General features: G+C 37.6%; 1 protein-coding gene across 1 annotated transcript in view; it reads right to left on the minus strand.

Annotated features, from left to right (window-relative positions):
• The window catches only part of LOC111144432 (lysine acetyltransferase 6A), a 111,782-nt gene that overhangs the window by 19,685 nt on the left and 77,283 nt on the right, over nt 1-14,814 (minus strand). Inside the window, exon 9 of the mRNA XM_022498735.1 lies at nt 3,508-3,623. Coding sequence (XP_022354443.1) covers nt 3,508-3,623 — 116 coding nt within the window. The remainder of the gene's footprint in view (nt 1-3,507; nt 3,624-14,814) is intronic.

Consider the following 14,814-nt stretch of genomic DNA (forward strand, 5'->3'; position numbering starts at 1 on the left):
AATGTGAATCTGAGAAACATAAACAAAATCCTGGGATAAAAGGAAGGGAGGGAGGAGTGGCAGACACTAAACTTTCTGGATTGTGCTAAAGATAAATGCCAATGTTAAAAGCATCCAATTTAACTTTTAGGTCTTGGTACAAAGACATGAAAATAAAGTATGACTTATTTCGTAAGGTCTATGAAAGAAGATCTAATTTTTAAAGCTCTCACAGTAAGCAAGTTGTTCAAGAAAACATAAGAAGGAATGAAATCTATAAAAAAAATTACTGCCAAATCTTATCTGGTAAACTTTAAGTTCATGCTATTTCCTTGGAATAGCAAGGTGTATGATATTTTCTTGACTAAAAAAAACTTCAGCAAATCTTAGTATCTCAAAAATAATAAAGTAAAAGCAAGCATCATAATCTACTTGATTCCAATTCAGTTCTTGCTGAAAACATTTTAAAATAAAGCCTCTTACTTTATTATAACCAAGCCCACTGGGATGACACTGTTAGTCTAAAGGGAATCATCTGATAAAACTCCTAGAAAAACAAAATGTTTTAATAGCAGTACTTATGGCTGAAGTTCTTTCACTGAAAAAATACGTCATACAGAAAGAACATCAGATCACACGCAATGAAGTATAGTTATAGAGAGTATGAATATTCTTAGCCCTAAAGAATACTGCTGGGTGTTGCTTTTTGTCATTGTCTTCCTGATAGAGCACACAGGCCTCACTTCATCATGGGGTGTTGCTTCCATACCTGGAATTGATTCTAGAGTCAGCCACTCTGCTGATACCCTTACATGTGAAGTCAGGACTGGGCCACAACTATATGCACTTTAGAAGCATTGCCTATCTTACTTCTGGGTTGATGCAAATATTCTTCCCAGGAACTCCCATGGTATGATCTTGGCTTCTGAACATTGCCCAAGACAGTAGCAATTTGTGTAGTCTTTATAATAGGTCTACTTGTAGTAAAATTTTAACACAACAACAAAATTCTATGAAGTTTTACTTAAATCAAAGATTATGGTAAAAGCCATGTGAGATCAATGTGGATACAGATGCCATATGGAGTAGTGCAAGCTTGGTGGTTAAAGGTTATGGCTATGTGGTAAGAGAAAAGTGAGATAAAATCCTGGTCCTGCCACTTATGAACTGTATGGTCTTGAATATGTTTGCTGAGCCCTGATCTGGAAAATGAAGGCAGTAATATCTACCTTTAACAGAATTATTCCAGAGATTTTTAGTCCAGTACCAAGCTCAATGATGGTAACTAAAGCTACTAATAATTTATGATTAATACTATGAATAGTTTATTCTCCTTTCATTCATTTTATTTCATCATTTAATGGTCACCCAAAGTCCTTAAGGTTCCTGGTCTTTAGTAACTGGGGCTGTACGTAATCTAGGCATCAAGTCAAGTCAGGAACAGATCAAAAGGGAGAGGAAACTTCCCAAGCTCCTCAATTACATGGAACTCATCCTTTAGGATTTCAGTATGATCTCCTTGCAAAAAGGTTATTATGAAGTTCTAAGACAGTTCAGGAGTAAGATATCCCATGATCACAGTTACTCCTGCCTTCAACCTATTTATGTCATGTTTTAGAAGGTTCTCTATGAACCTGTCTGCCATATATGAACATCACATGGCTCTGCTGGAGAAATTTAAGGTTAAAACTCTGATTTATACTATTCCAAATCGTACTGTTCCAAATGAAGCAGAATTAATGGCTTCATTGTTGTTGTTTCATTTTGTTTTGTTTTTTTAAGTCAGAGATGCAAGATTAGTTAATATACGATGCACACACAAATATCTAGATATTATGGGAAATAATGCACAATCCCACTTCCCAAAATATTTTTCCTTTTGGGATCTTTTCTTTTTATTCGCTGCAATTGTTCTGTTCTTGCATGATTATGAATTTTTCAAAAAGTATTCAAAAATTTTAGTATTAAGAAAATAACTTAGAAGTCATTTAGTGCAGGATAATAAACAGTCATTAACAATGTAAGGCCACAGGTTTTCTTGGTCCTATAATTCTCTGAATATCCAGAACTCTTGAGAAATTGCCTTGAGTACCTGAGTTCTGTAAGTAGTAGAGGAATTTCCTGCCCTCTTTTAACATATATAAATACATAATCACATATCATGTAATCTTCTTTTAATAAACTCGTATTAATTTTTGTTATTCCATGATATAAACAGAATGTTGCCTTACAGATCTAACACAGTGGTCAGGGCTAACCAACCCTACAATAATTGGCTCTCAACTGCTGTTTCATGAGCTTGTGTGTTATCTTCCTGAAGTTTGGCTTTCTCTTATTTTTGGTTGCTGAGGTCTGTGTCCATAATAACATTCTCACTCCTTTTTTTTCTACTTCTGCTTACATTTGGAAACCAGTTATCAAAGTATGTGGAAAGAAAAAGTAAAAACAATACTGAGTTTTAGTTTTTTTTTTTAACAAACATACTAGCTTATTCCCAGCTTCTGGAAATAAACCATGTTATAGCACTCTCTATACCGTAAAACACTAAATAAATCAATATTATAATTACCTGTGCTAACATTTTGGACTAGGAATATTACTAGATAGGTAAAAAGCCACATAATGAGAGTATTCTGAACAAGAGTTTAACTCATAGAGCACTTATTATTCCTTACAACACTCTGCTAAATGGGAAACCTGAGGCATAAGTAGTTTACAAATTAAACAGAACATTAATGTGACTGCTATACTACGAAGTTTAATTTTTTTGACCAAAACTTATTTTCAACTCTTTTAATTTCAATGCTAAAGGAAAAAAATAATATCTGACATTACTGAGCACTTATCCTCTTCTAAGTGATTTACATGTTTTAACTCATGTTTTAATGATCACAATGAAGCCTCTGAGGTGAGTGTTATTTTTACCCCCATTTTGCAGATGAGGGAACTGAGGTACAGGCGAGCTGGGTAACTTCTAAGGTTATACAGCTTATAAATGTCAGTACTGAGTCATGAAACCAATTTGGCTTTATTAAAAATGCTGCCTCACCCCAAAAAGTTGGTGACTGGTTACTTTTTATGTCTGGAAACCCAAGCTACTTACATGTAGTATTATCGCATATTATTTGTCCAATTATTCCTGGGAAAACCAACCATTCACTAAGTTCGTTAAATTATAAAAACTTAGATAAAAGGCTACTCATTGAAACTTTATTTACATGTAAGTACTGTGAAGTATGAAGGCAATTTCTCTTAAAGAAAAAATGTTCCCCTTGTGGTTCTGACCATGTGTCAGGCCAATTTTAAATAACAGCTTTTGGATAGGTTACAGAAAAGAAAATCGAAAGCCCACTGGGATTAAGTGGTTGCCAAAATATGCTGTTACTAAGGACATGTAAGAGTCACCAGTTTCCTCAAATGTATGAAGATGAGCGGACTAAAATGTCCTCAAGATCTAGCTTTGAGTTCTATGAATTGTTGAGTTCTATGAATCTGGAAACAGAAGGTAAAGGGTCTCTGAAAACATACCTTGAGTATTCTTGAGGATATGGGGAGGAGTACCAGGTGTGAATTTCATACTTCCCAAACTCAATGACAGAGGGACAGCGGACTTGTGGATCAGGGGGACCAGTCACTCCAACTTTCTGTACAGTCAAAAAATACATCACAGAAGTCAGCTAAATGAAATCTACTAAGATATTTTAAAAAGCTGAAATTAAATGTTGTCTTCTCGGGATTCAGAAGAACAAAAAAAAAAAAAAAAAAAGCCAGGAATGAACTAACAAGTTTTGAAATAAGCTGTATTGTTTTTTTGTAAACAGGGTATTCAAGCGGAGAACAAAAAATACTAATAAATCTTTTAGAACCAAATGCAACTAGTGTCATTGCATTTTCCATATTTAATAAGACTGCGAATATTTTCCGCAATTAAACTCACTCCCTTAATCACTTAGTTGTTAAAGAGAAGCTGCTGGCGTTTGGGGATGTAAGACAAAGAATAATCTTTAACAAGGAAGGAGAAGGAGCTCTGAACACTTGCCAAGGTCATACACACACTGCCTCACCAGACAACAGAAACAACCCACTGAACACGTGAGCACATAGAGAAAAGAGTGACTTTCTGGTTTGGGAAAGTATGTAATATTAAAAGAACACAACAAAATAAGTATCAAAAGAGTCTTCAATTCATTTTACACTGCACCTAAAATTCCCTTCATTAGTAGCTCTTTATAGATTTAATCAACAACAAAATGCTGTTATACACATAGTTACCCCTTTTATCTACCTGTTTATAATGAAAACAATCTCTATGCCCCCATCTCTGCAATAACCTGAACTACATTATCTGAAAGAAGAAGAATCTGTAAAGCCTTTATGACTTCCATGCCAGCATTTTAAATATAAGCCACTGCTGATGACTACAAAGATCAGGTTTTAAAACCTTATATTCAAGAGCAATTTGATTTGCTCTATAACCAATAGAGGAAAATATTCATACATATTATGCATATAACATACTGTATATTAATGGATATACTGTAATATATTGTAATATAATAGATATTCTATAAACATTAAGGATTAGCATTGGGGTGCCTGAATGGCTCAGCTGGTTAAGTATCCACTCTTGGCTTTGGCTCAGGTCATGATCTCAGGTTGTGGGACTGAGCTCCACATAGGGCTCCATGTTCAGCAGAGTCTGCTTGTCCTACTCCCTTCCCCTCTGCCTCCTCCCCAACTCTCTCTAAAATAAATAAATAAATAAAATCTTAAAAAAAAAAACTGACTTAAAAAGAAGTTAGTCTAATCAAATACAGTATTAATAACCTTTCATCAAAAGAATAACCAATATTATCCTTCAACTTCATGCTTTAAAAACTAGAGAAATTTATTTAAAGTCTCTTGTTGGAGCCCACAGATACACATAGCCTCAGACTCCCCTACACACTGACTTAACAGAAAAGATATTTTTATTCACTGTTTTATGTAAATTCATAGGAAGAAGCCTCTTCACTACAACTAACAGGAGAACTCTCCCCACCCCTTCTAATCGTTCTTTTTTATAAAAAGGCCAAGGGACTTATCTGAGGTTTCATACTGGAAGACAGCCAGGAAAAACCTCAACCTCTTCCTTAGCCATCTCGAAACAAAAGACAATCATCTTCAGTTGAATCAATTGTGTTATGACACCAAGGAGTACTGGGGCTCTTCCAAATGCAAAAATCATTAAAAACAAACACACACAAGACAAGGTTAAAATAAGATTTTTTTTCATTTCTCGAAACCAAATTAAAACTTCGTAAAAAGGCTATAAAAACACTGTTTTTTAAACTACATTCCAGAATCAAGTACTCTAATTCATAAAGCAGCATCTTTTAACCTACCTTCAAAGCTCAAAATAACAAGATCAATAGTATAGAAAGTTATCAGAATAACCAAGTAACAGAAAACAACTTCCTGAGCCAAGGATTAGATAAAAAGCACAGAAGCTGAAAAGATGCACCTGCTGAGGCACTGCCTGTTGTTTGAGAGCTTTCCCATCGGCTGCTCGTCGCTCTTCCAGGCGGATGCCCGATGTGAAAGTGGATATCCAATTCCAGTATAACTGTTTGCACATCACCGCAACTAAGTCTGTAAAACTAGATTCACAGTAGGCTTCCCCACTGCGTTTACCTATCCTCACCTTTTTGCACTGTGAAATGGCTGGCACATGCGCGCATCCACCTCTGTCCTCCACCACCATCTCCAACTCCCTTATGAGAGCCTCAAGAGCCTGTGTATTTCCGTTTACTAAGGTTTACAAGTTAACAAGGCTCTCTGCAGTGAGGAAGCAACAGCTGCATCCAAACCACTCATTAACTCAGTCCTTGCCAAAATCAAACTGTCAAATCACAATGACGGGGCAACAGGGCGGCTCAGTCAGTTAAGCGTCTGCCTTCGGCTCAGATAGTGATCTCAAGGTCCTGGGATCAAGTCCCATGGCAGGCTTCTTGCTTGGTGGGGAGTCTGCTTCTGCCTCTGCCAACCCCCCTTACCCCCTCGCTTGTGCTCTGTCTCAAATAAATAAAATTTAAAAAAAAATCTGAATGACAAGGTTAGTTTTGCTAGGTTTTACTTTTAAATTTCGCCAAAACACTCTCTCATTAAACATGCAGCTTTTGGGGTGCCTGGGTGGCCCAGTGAGTTAAAGCCTCTGCCTTCAGCTCAGGTCATGATCCCAGAGTCCTAGGATCGAGTCCCGCATCGGGCTCTCTGCTCAGTGGGGAGCCTGCATCCTCCTCTCTGCCTGCCTCTCTGCTTGTGATCTCTTGTCTGTCAACTAAATAAAATCTTTTAAAAAAACACAAAAAACAAACAACAACAACAACAACAACAAAAAAACCATGCAGCTTTCTAGGGGTGCCTGGGTGGCTTAGAGGGTTAAGCCTCTGCCTTCAGCTTGGTCATGTTCTCAGGGTCCTGGGATTGAGCCCCGCATCAGGCTCTCTGCTCAGCAGGAAGCCTGCTTCCCCCTCTCTCTCTGTCTACCTCTGCCTACTTGCGATCTCTTTTTTGTCAAATAAATAAATAAAATCCTAAAAAAAAAAACCAAACATGCAGCTTTCTAAAGCAGCAGCTATCTAATATAATCAAGAACACAGGGGCACCTGGGTGGCTCAGTGGGTTAAGCATCTGCCTTCAGCTTAGGGCATGATCCCAGGGTCCTGGGATCAAGCCCCATAATGGGCTCCCTGCTCAGCAGGGAGTCTACTTCTCTCTCTCTCCCTCTGCCCCGACCCCGCCTGTTCTTTCTCAAATAAATAAAATCTTAAAACATACACACACACACACACACACAAATTTTTTAAAACTAGAATTCTGCCACTTTGTGCCTCCTTTTCATTTGAATATGCCAACATTTTGAAAAGGTGACATACATCCCAAGTCAGAACGGACCTTTCAATCTAAGAAAGTTAAGGGTGGGGGGCACTAAATGCCCTAGTAATTGGTATAAACCAAAAGGTAAGTTTAAATATGCCTATGCTAGATAATAAAACTTTAATTACTAGCAGTTTATAAGAAAAGATTATTTTTCTTCTGCAAAAACTCCTCCTCCACCAAATGACTCTAATTCTAATTTCCAATATACAGAAGGAACTCTTGCAGTACCGTCCAGATCTGGTACAAACATGAAAATTACAACTGATCTACTACTGATATATAGTTCCTCTCTCTTTCTCTTGCCTTCCATCAGATAGCTCCCCCTCAACTTTCCCTTTCCATTCCCCATGGAGGAATGGCATTTTGAAGTGGGAGTGGAGGGGAGGAGTGTACCCTTATTATTAGTATGAGCATGTGAAATGTAAGGAAAAGAGAGGTCTTTCTAGTATTTGAACATTTTCCTATAGAAACACTATAATAAAAAATAATTCCGTTCATTAGGGATTAGAAGTTGCATGATGAAAGAGAGATGTAAGAATGAGTTCACATGCTCCAAAATGGAGAGAGCACGAACTTAAAAAGAATAAAAACAATCAGCATTTGTGGTGTCAATACTGTCCCACACTCTACGCCTTATACTGTTAGTCCGTTCCTCAAAGTAGAAAACAATATGCCCACTTCACAGATGGGAAAAAAGGCTCAGAGAAGTTAAGAGCCAAAAAATTTCAGGAAAGGGGGCGCCTGGGTGGCTCAGTGGGTTAGGCCTCTGCCTTCGGCTCAGGTCGTGGTCTCAGGGTCCTGGGATCGAGCCCCGCATCAGGCTCTCTGCTCAGCGGGAAGCCTGCTTCCCCCCCACCTGCCTCTCTGCCTACTTGTGATCTCTGTCTGTCAAATAAATAAATAAAATCTTAAAAAAAATTTTTCAGGAAAGGGACATCAATAATGAAGAATAAAGACAGAAAAGAACAAAATGGGAGTGGTCAAATACGAAGTACGTACTGCCCTCGGTTAATGTTCTGAATTCCAAAAGTTTTAAGTTTTTTTGAATTGGAATTTAGTTTTCCTAAGAAGTGAAGCTACAAGTTCACAGACTCTTATCCAAAACCCTTCAAACAGAATGTGCTTTAGAATCTTGATTATTTTTTTTGATGTTAGCGAAGTATTACATATGTATTTGAAATCAACAGCCCCAGTAGGATTTGGGGCAACACTCCATAATCAGATACACTAATATTTCTTTAGCAGAGCACATGAATATTCATATTAAATGAGATAAATAAAAAATATGGATAGTCTCATGTCAGTTCATGCCATGGTTCGCCACAAATTCTGTTTAGGTAAGTGAGATCTTACTGTAGAATGAGTTATATATACTTTTTTCATTCTCCAAAGAAGATATACAGATGGCCAATAAGCACATGAAAAGAAAATGGCTGATCATTAGGGAAATGCAAATGCAAACCACAATGAAATAAACCACACCACACCTAGTAGGATGGATACTATCAAAAAAACAGAGAATAACAAGCATCTGGAGAGGATGTGCAAAAATTGGAATCCTTGCGCAGTCCTGGTGAAAATGTAAAATGCTGCAGGCATGGTAGAAAACAGTTCGACAGTTCCTCAAAAAATTAAACAGAATTTCCATATGAACCAACAATATATAAAAGAATTGAAAGCAGGGACTCAAAACAGGTATTTGCCCATCCATTTTCACAGCAGCATTATTCACAATAGTCAAAACGTAAAAGCAACTTAAGTGTCCATCAGATGAATGGATAAACATTCATGGTATATATACCAAGTGATATACATATAAATTCTGATATGGGAATTCTGAATGAACCTGGATGAACCTTAGAGAAATTCTGCTAATTAAAGTAAGCCAGTCACATAAGGGTAAGTATTTTATGATTCCACTGAGGCCTACCTACAGGAGTTAAATTCAAAGACAAAAAGTAGAATAGTGATTGCCAGGGGCTAGAAGAAGGAGAAAAGGGAAATTATGGTGTAATGGGTACAGAGTTTCAGTATGGGAAGACAAAAAAATTCTGGAGACAGATGGTGGTGATGGCTGCACAACAATGTGTACACGTACTTCATGTGACTGGACGGTATTCTTAAAACAGTTAAGATGGTAAATTTTATGTTATTTTTATTTTATCACAGTATATTTCATTAAGTTTTCAGGAGTCTGGATCTCAGAATTGTAGATATGATTACAGACTACTTCCTGTCTCTTTCTTCCCCCATGCCTTTTTTGTTCATCTACACTCAGGTATCTCCTTTGCTTTACCATTACATACTGATAAAGTCCATAATTTTATCTTCAGCCCTATTACCCTTTCTCACCAAAGGACCTCTAATCCAGTGACGCTACCAGTTTTTCTCTCTCTGTATGACCTCTTTTCTCCTAAACCATCTTAGATTCCAAGGTCTTTTACTGTACCTCATCTTTGCATATATCTTTATCTTCCCTTCCTTTCCCCCGATGCAACAACAAAATCCCAACTCTGGTTAAATTCACTTTTCCACATAATCCAACATCTGAATATGGTTAGAGAAAAAAACACAGAATCACACTGACTGTTCTCAATTTGTAATTCTTAATTACCAACCTCAAATGGGCCCTTTGATGCTTCTCTAACTCCATTCACTCTCCCATTTTCCTTAAAAAATTACTTCATACTTTCTATCTCCTCAAGCCTCCAACACCTCTAAGCTTATCTTCACTTGCAATCAATGCCTTTGCTTTCTACTATACTAGAAAACTAAGAAGCAGTCAAAAGAGAACTTCCACAACTTTCCAAAGCCACATCTGCATGTCTACCCTCTGTGCCCACAGAGCCTGTCATTCCTTAATACTATAACTCAACTGTCTGTGCTCCCATCTAAAGCCAGTGCTCCACTTGCACACTGGACAATTTCCCCTTCCCCCTTTTCATCAGGTTTCTCTCCACTGATCATTCCTATCAGCAAATAAACAACTGTTATTTATTTTTCTTCCGTATTTAAAAAATGGGTACGTTCTTTTGCCCTCACATCTTCATCCAACTATTCTCTTTCTCTGCTCCCCTTCATTGCAAACTACCTCAAAAGAGTAGTCCCACATTACTTCTACAACCAATTTCTCTTCTTCCATTCCTCTTTAAATGAGCTCCAATTATATTTTCATCTCCCCCTTCCCTCATGGAAACTGCTTCTCAGGCTGACCTCCATGTTACTAAATCTGATGGTCAATTTTCAGTCCTTAATTCACTTGACATTTATGTGCAAAATTTTCAATTCCTTCCTTCTTGAAATTTTTTTTTCCATTTCGTTTGTAAGAACCAATATCTCCAAGATTTCCCTCTTCCACTGGCCATTCCTTCTCCTTTCTCCAATCTCTAAAACCTGGAGTACCTCAGGAGTTCTCAGAGCTCTGTCCTTTCCTTTGATGACCTCTTCTAGTCTCCTTCTTTTTAGTACCAGCAACTTACTAACAAGTTCTACATAAATTTTCAGCCCAGACCTACACTTCCAACTCCAGACACATCTACCCCACTGTCTACTTGACATCTCCTCTCCTGAATACCTTGTAAGAATCTTAAATTTAACTTGTTCAAAATCAAACTTCTGATCTTTTTTCCCTCAAACCTGCTCCTCCTTAATTCCTTGTTTCACCATCCAATCTGTCAGCACATCCTAATGGTCTACCACCTTCAAAATGCTATCAGAATTCCAATTCTACCCCTAACACTATGTTCCAAACCATTGTATCTCCTACTTGGATAATTCTAATATTCTCCTAAGTTTTCTTCTTGTTTTTCTATTTCCGCCTCAATCTACAGAGAAGCCAGAGTGATCCTGTTCAAACTTAAGTCACTCTTCCACTCAAAATCCTCCAAGGGTTGCTATCTCACTCAGAGTGAAAGCCATAATCTTTAAAATGACCTACAAAACCCTATCATATCTGACCTCCCAATACCTTTCTGTCCTCTCATTACCTAATTTCTATTCTACCTCATACTTACTCGGCTCCAGCCACACTGGCCTTCTTTTTGTTTCCTTGACCATGCCACGTAACAAATCCCAAATCAGATCTTGCATTTCCTTCAAGGTTCTGTTAAATGTCAGAGAGTCCCTAACTCAACAATTTAAAACTGCACAAATCTACCCTTTGCTTCTGAATTCTTTCTCCCTCCCTTGCTTTTTCTCCATAACACTACCACTTGGTATACCATTGACTTTAACCTAGGCCCAACCCAACTAAACTATAAGCTCCTAATGCAGATTAAAAAAAAAAATCTGTCTTGTTCACTGTTTTAACTCCAGCACCTGGCAAATGGTAACCTGTACTCAGCAATATTTATTGTTAAATGTTATCTACAATAACAACCTCAGCTACTACCTGCATAGTTCCATCTATCACCTGTGCGCTGATAACCCAGCATATCTCCTACCTAAAACCCTCCTGGACCTGCATATTCATGTATACAATAGTCTACAGAAGTCCTCCATTTTAGATTTCATACACGCCCCCAATTAAGGTAAGCAAGGTCTCTCCTATCAAAAAAGTTCCTCTTTTTTTCACATTTAGTATCACCTACTCAAAACAGAAGAACACTGGGAGATTTATCTGGTTCTGCCCTCTCCTTCAACCCCAACTTCCAATACCCTATCCTTCCATTCTTTCCTAAATCTTTCTCAAAATCTCTGCCTACTGTATCTCCTCCACCTTCATTTGGGTCCTAGGCGCTTTTCATTCTGATTACTGTGATCATTGGACTGGGAGATGTCCATGTTCAGGTCTTACTCAATCCACTGCTCACTGTATCACCAAAGCTGAGCTTCTAAGCACAAATACAATTACATCACTCTTTTTAAAGTCTTCAATAGCTCCTCAAGAGCTATTTAACTATTTGAAAGAACTCCTGTAACCAAAAAATCAAGCACAAACTTCTTAACATCAACCATGGGACCTATGTGACCTGGTCCATACTTATAATTTCAATCTCATCTCTTACTTGAACTCCAGCCAAACTAATTGCATGCAGCTGCAAGGGTTCAATAAGCTTTCTCAAACCCAAACTGTTCTTTTTGAAATGCCTTCCTCTTCTTGCCCAATCAAAAGTTCTTACTCATTCCCTCAACAGCCTGTTCAAATATCACCTCTTCTATAAAGACTCCACTAACATCCCTGGACAGATACCTTCCTGTTCATTCTCATTTCATCTCATGTATATTTCTATGGTAGCATGATCGCATGAACTAGAAATTAAGAGTTAAGGATCTGGAGTCAGACTGCATGGGGTTCAAATACTGATTCTGGTACTAACAACTATATGACTCTAGGTAAGACAATCTTTCTACAGCTTCATTTCTTCATCTGTAAAACAGCAACAAGTAACAGGGTTGTACTAAATGAAAAAAAAAACTGATATATAATGCTATATGTAGTACCTGGCACATAGTAAAAAGGTATCTATTACTAACCACATGGCTTTGTTTACCTATGTCTCTTCAACTGGAGAACAGGGACAGATTTTCTATTTACCTAAGTATTTCTAGCACCTAGCACCAAGATAACTAGCAGAAACTCACATTTATGTAGTGCTCATTATATGAATGACATACTAAGCACTTTGCAAATATCAGCTCCTTGAATGAAATATCACTCAGTCCCTTCAACGAATCTATGAAGTAAGATCACTCAGCAGAGGCTGTTTCTAGTACCTAGGCTCTTAACCACAACCTTAAAAAAACACTCAGTAAAACTGTGCTAAACTGTCAAACCAATGAACTCAAAATACATTTAACTAGCCTTTAATATGTGACTTGTAACTAATGAGTAAATGCCCAAGACACTAAAACAACCTCCCACTCCCCATCTCTAATTTCACCAGTACCAAAGAGAAATCATCCCAACAACAAAAAAGCAGTCACAGGGATACCTTTAAATCCTGGAATGCCAAGACTAATGTCCTCTTACTCGCTTTTTTCCCCCTTTTTTTAAGGTGGGGGGGGTGTTGTGGATAGGGAGACAGCATCTTAAAGACTTTTTTTTTTTTTAATTTATTTATTTGACAGAGAGATCACAAGCAGGCAGAGAGGCAGGCAGAGAGAGAGGAGGAAGCAGGCTCCCTGCTGAGCAGAGAGCCCGATGCGGGGCTCGATCCCAGGACTCTGAGATCATGACCTGAGCTGAAGGCAGCGGCTTAACCCACTGAGCCACCCAGGCGCCCCGGGAGACAGCATCTTAAATAGTCTCCACACCCAGCTCAGAGCCTGACCTGTACTCAATCTCACAACCCTGATCAAGACCTGAGCTGCAATTAAGAGGCAGATGCTTAACCAACTGAGCCACCAAGGTGTCCCCCCATCAACTACCAGCTTTAAAAGCCCTCCAAAATTCAGCCCTATACTAGTTATTCAATATATTTCTTACCATTGCCCAACAAAAATTCACTCTGTTTTATCTATCAAAACTAAACACAAGCAGTTCTTGCTTTATATGGTGCCATTAACTCAAACTTGTGAATATCTAAACTGAGATCAAATATAAAGAATGGACATGATTCTACCAGGCACATGTTTCCATCAACACAGTACTATGCAAAGCAAAGACTATCTGTACTATGACACCTTTGTGAGCAACTACTGTGTTTTCTACATCATCTCCACAATATGATTGCATATATTAGGCCCTCAAGTATTTGTTGATCTGATGGACCAAAACTCACAATGTCTCTCATATTTACAGTTGTCATTTATCCCTCAAAGCTCAATTTAATGTTATTTATCCTTCCCGGTAAGCCCTCATTCTCTCCATTTACCTAAATCTGAATCATCCTTTAAGCCAGCTTCTTCTGTAATCATCTCATATCATACAGACTCTTACTAATCTTAGTATACTCTGATCATATGGGAACAATCTGTATCATTTAATACAGCAGTGACTTACATTAATTCGTATTCTTATGTCACTGTGTGATTTATCTTCTATGTACTTTTCCCTACTTGGCTTTAGTACATGCCTTATGATTGTGATGCCTCTATAACTTTTTTTTTTTTTTTTAACAGCGTAATGCAGGATGTTATTGTGATTAAAAGGGCATAAGACGTGAAGCTGCACAGGCCTGAGTTCAAACCCCGCTTCTGCCATTACTAGTTATGTAACTTCAAGAAAGTCATGCAACTAAAAGTCTTGATTTCCTCATATGTAAAATGGCATTAACAATCCCTACCTCATAGGATTAGGGAAGTTACTGAATCTAGTTTATTCCATTTTAATAACTGTTCAATTTTTATGTAAAGAAAAAAATTATTTTAACAGCCCACACAGATTTTTAAAATGCTATGTTAATTTTCTACAACCATACCAAGAAAAAAAAAAAAGCAATCAAATTCTTCTGAATTAAAAAGCATTAAAATTAGTATGGAAATACAACATGCTATTTGCTGATATTTTATGTAAAAATCATTGTATATATTTCAAAAAGGCTATTATGTTCCAATGGAATGAGCTGAACACAAATGCTTCTTTCTGGTGATGGAACTTTTAAGAAAAACCATTTCCTCCAGACCCGTAAGATTACTGCTGGAAAAAAACTCCAAAACAAAAGCCTATACTACTAATTTCTCATACTTCTATTTTTCTTTTCAGAGGTGGCGCTTTTAGTAAACGTATTCATTGTACAGCTAATGAAGAAACATAGTACCAGATAAATGATATTCTTACTCCTGAAATTAAAAAAAAAAAATCAAAACCAATTAATAGATGTTCCTTAATAAACATTTCAATAATTCTTGACTAAGGGGCGCCTGGGTGGCTCAGCAGGTTAAAGCCTCTGCCTTTGGCTCAGGTCACGATCCAGGGTCCTGGGATTGAGCCCTACATCGGGCTCTCTGCTGGGCGGGAAGCCTGCTTCCCCC

This window comes from Enhydra lutris, unplaced genomic scaffold (assembly GCF_002288905.1).
Source record: "Enhydra lutris kenyoni isolate GAN:26980312 unplaced genomic scaffold, ASM228890v2 scaffoldscaffold11, whole genome shotgun sequence".
NCBI lineage: Eukaryota > Metazoa > Chordata > Mammalia > Carnivora > Mustelidae > Enhydra > Enhydra lutris.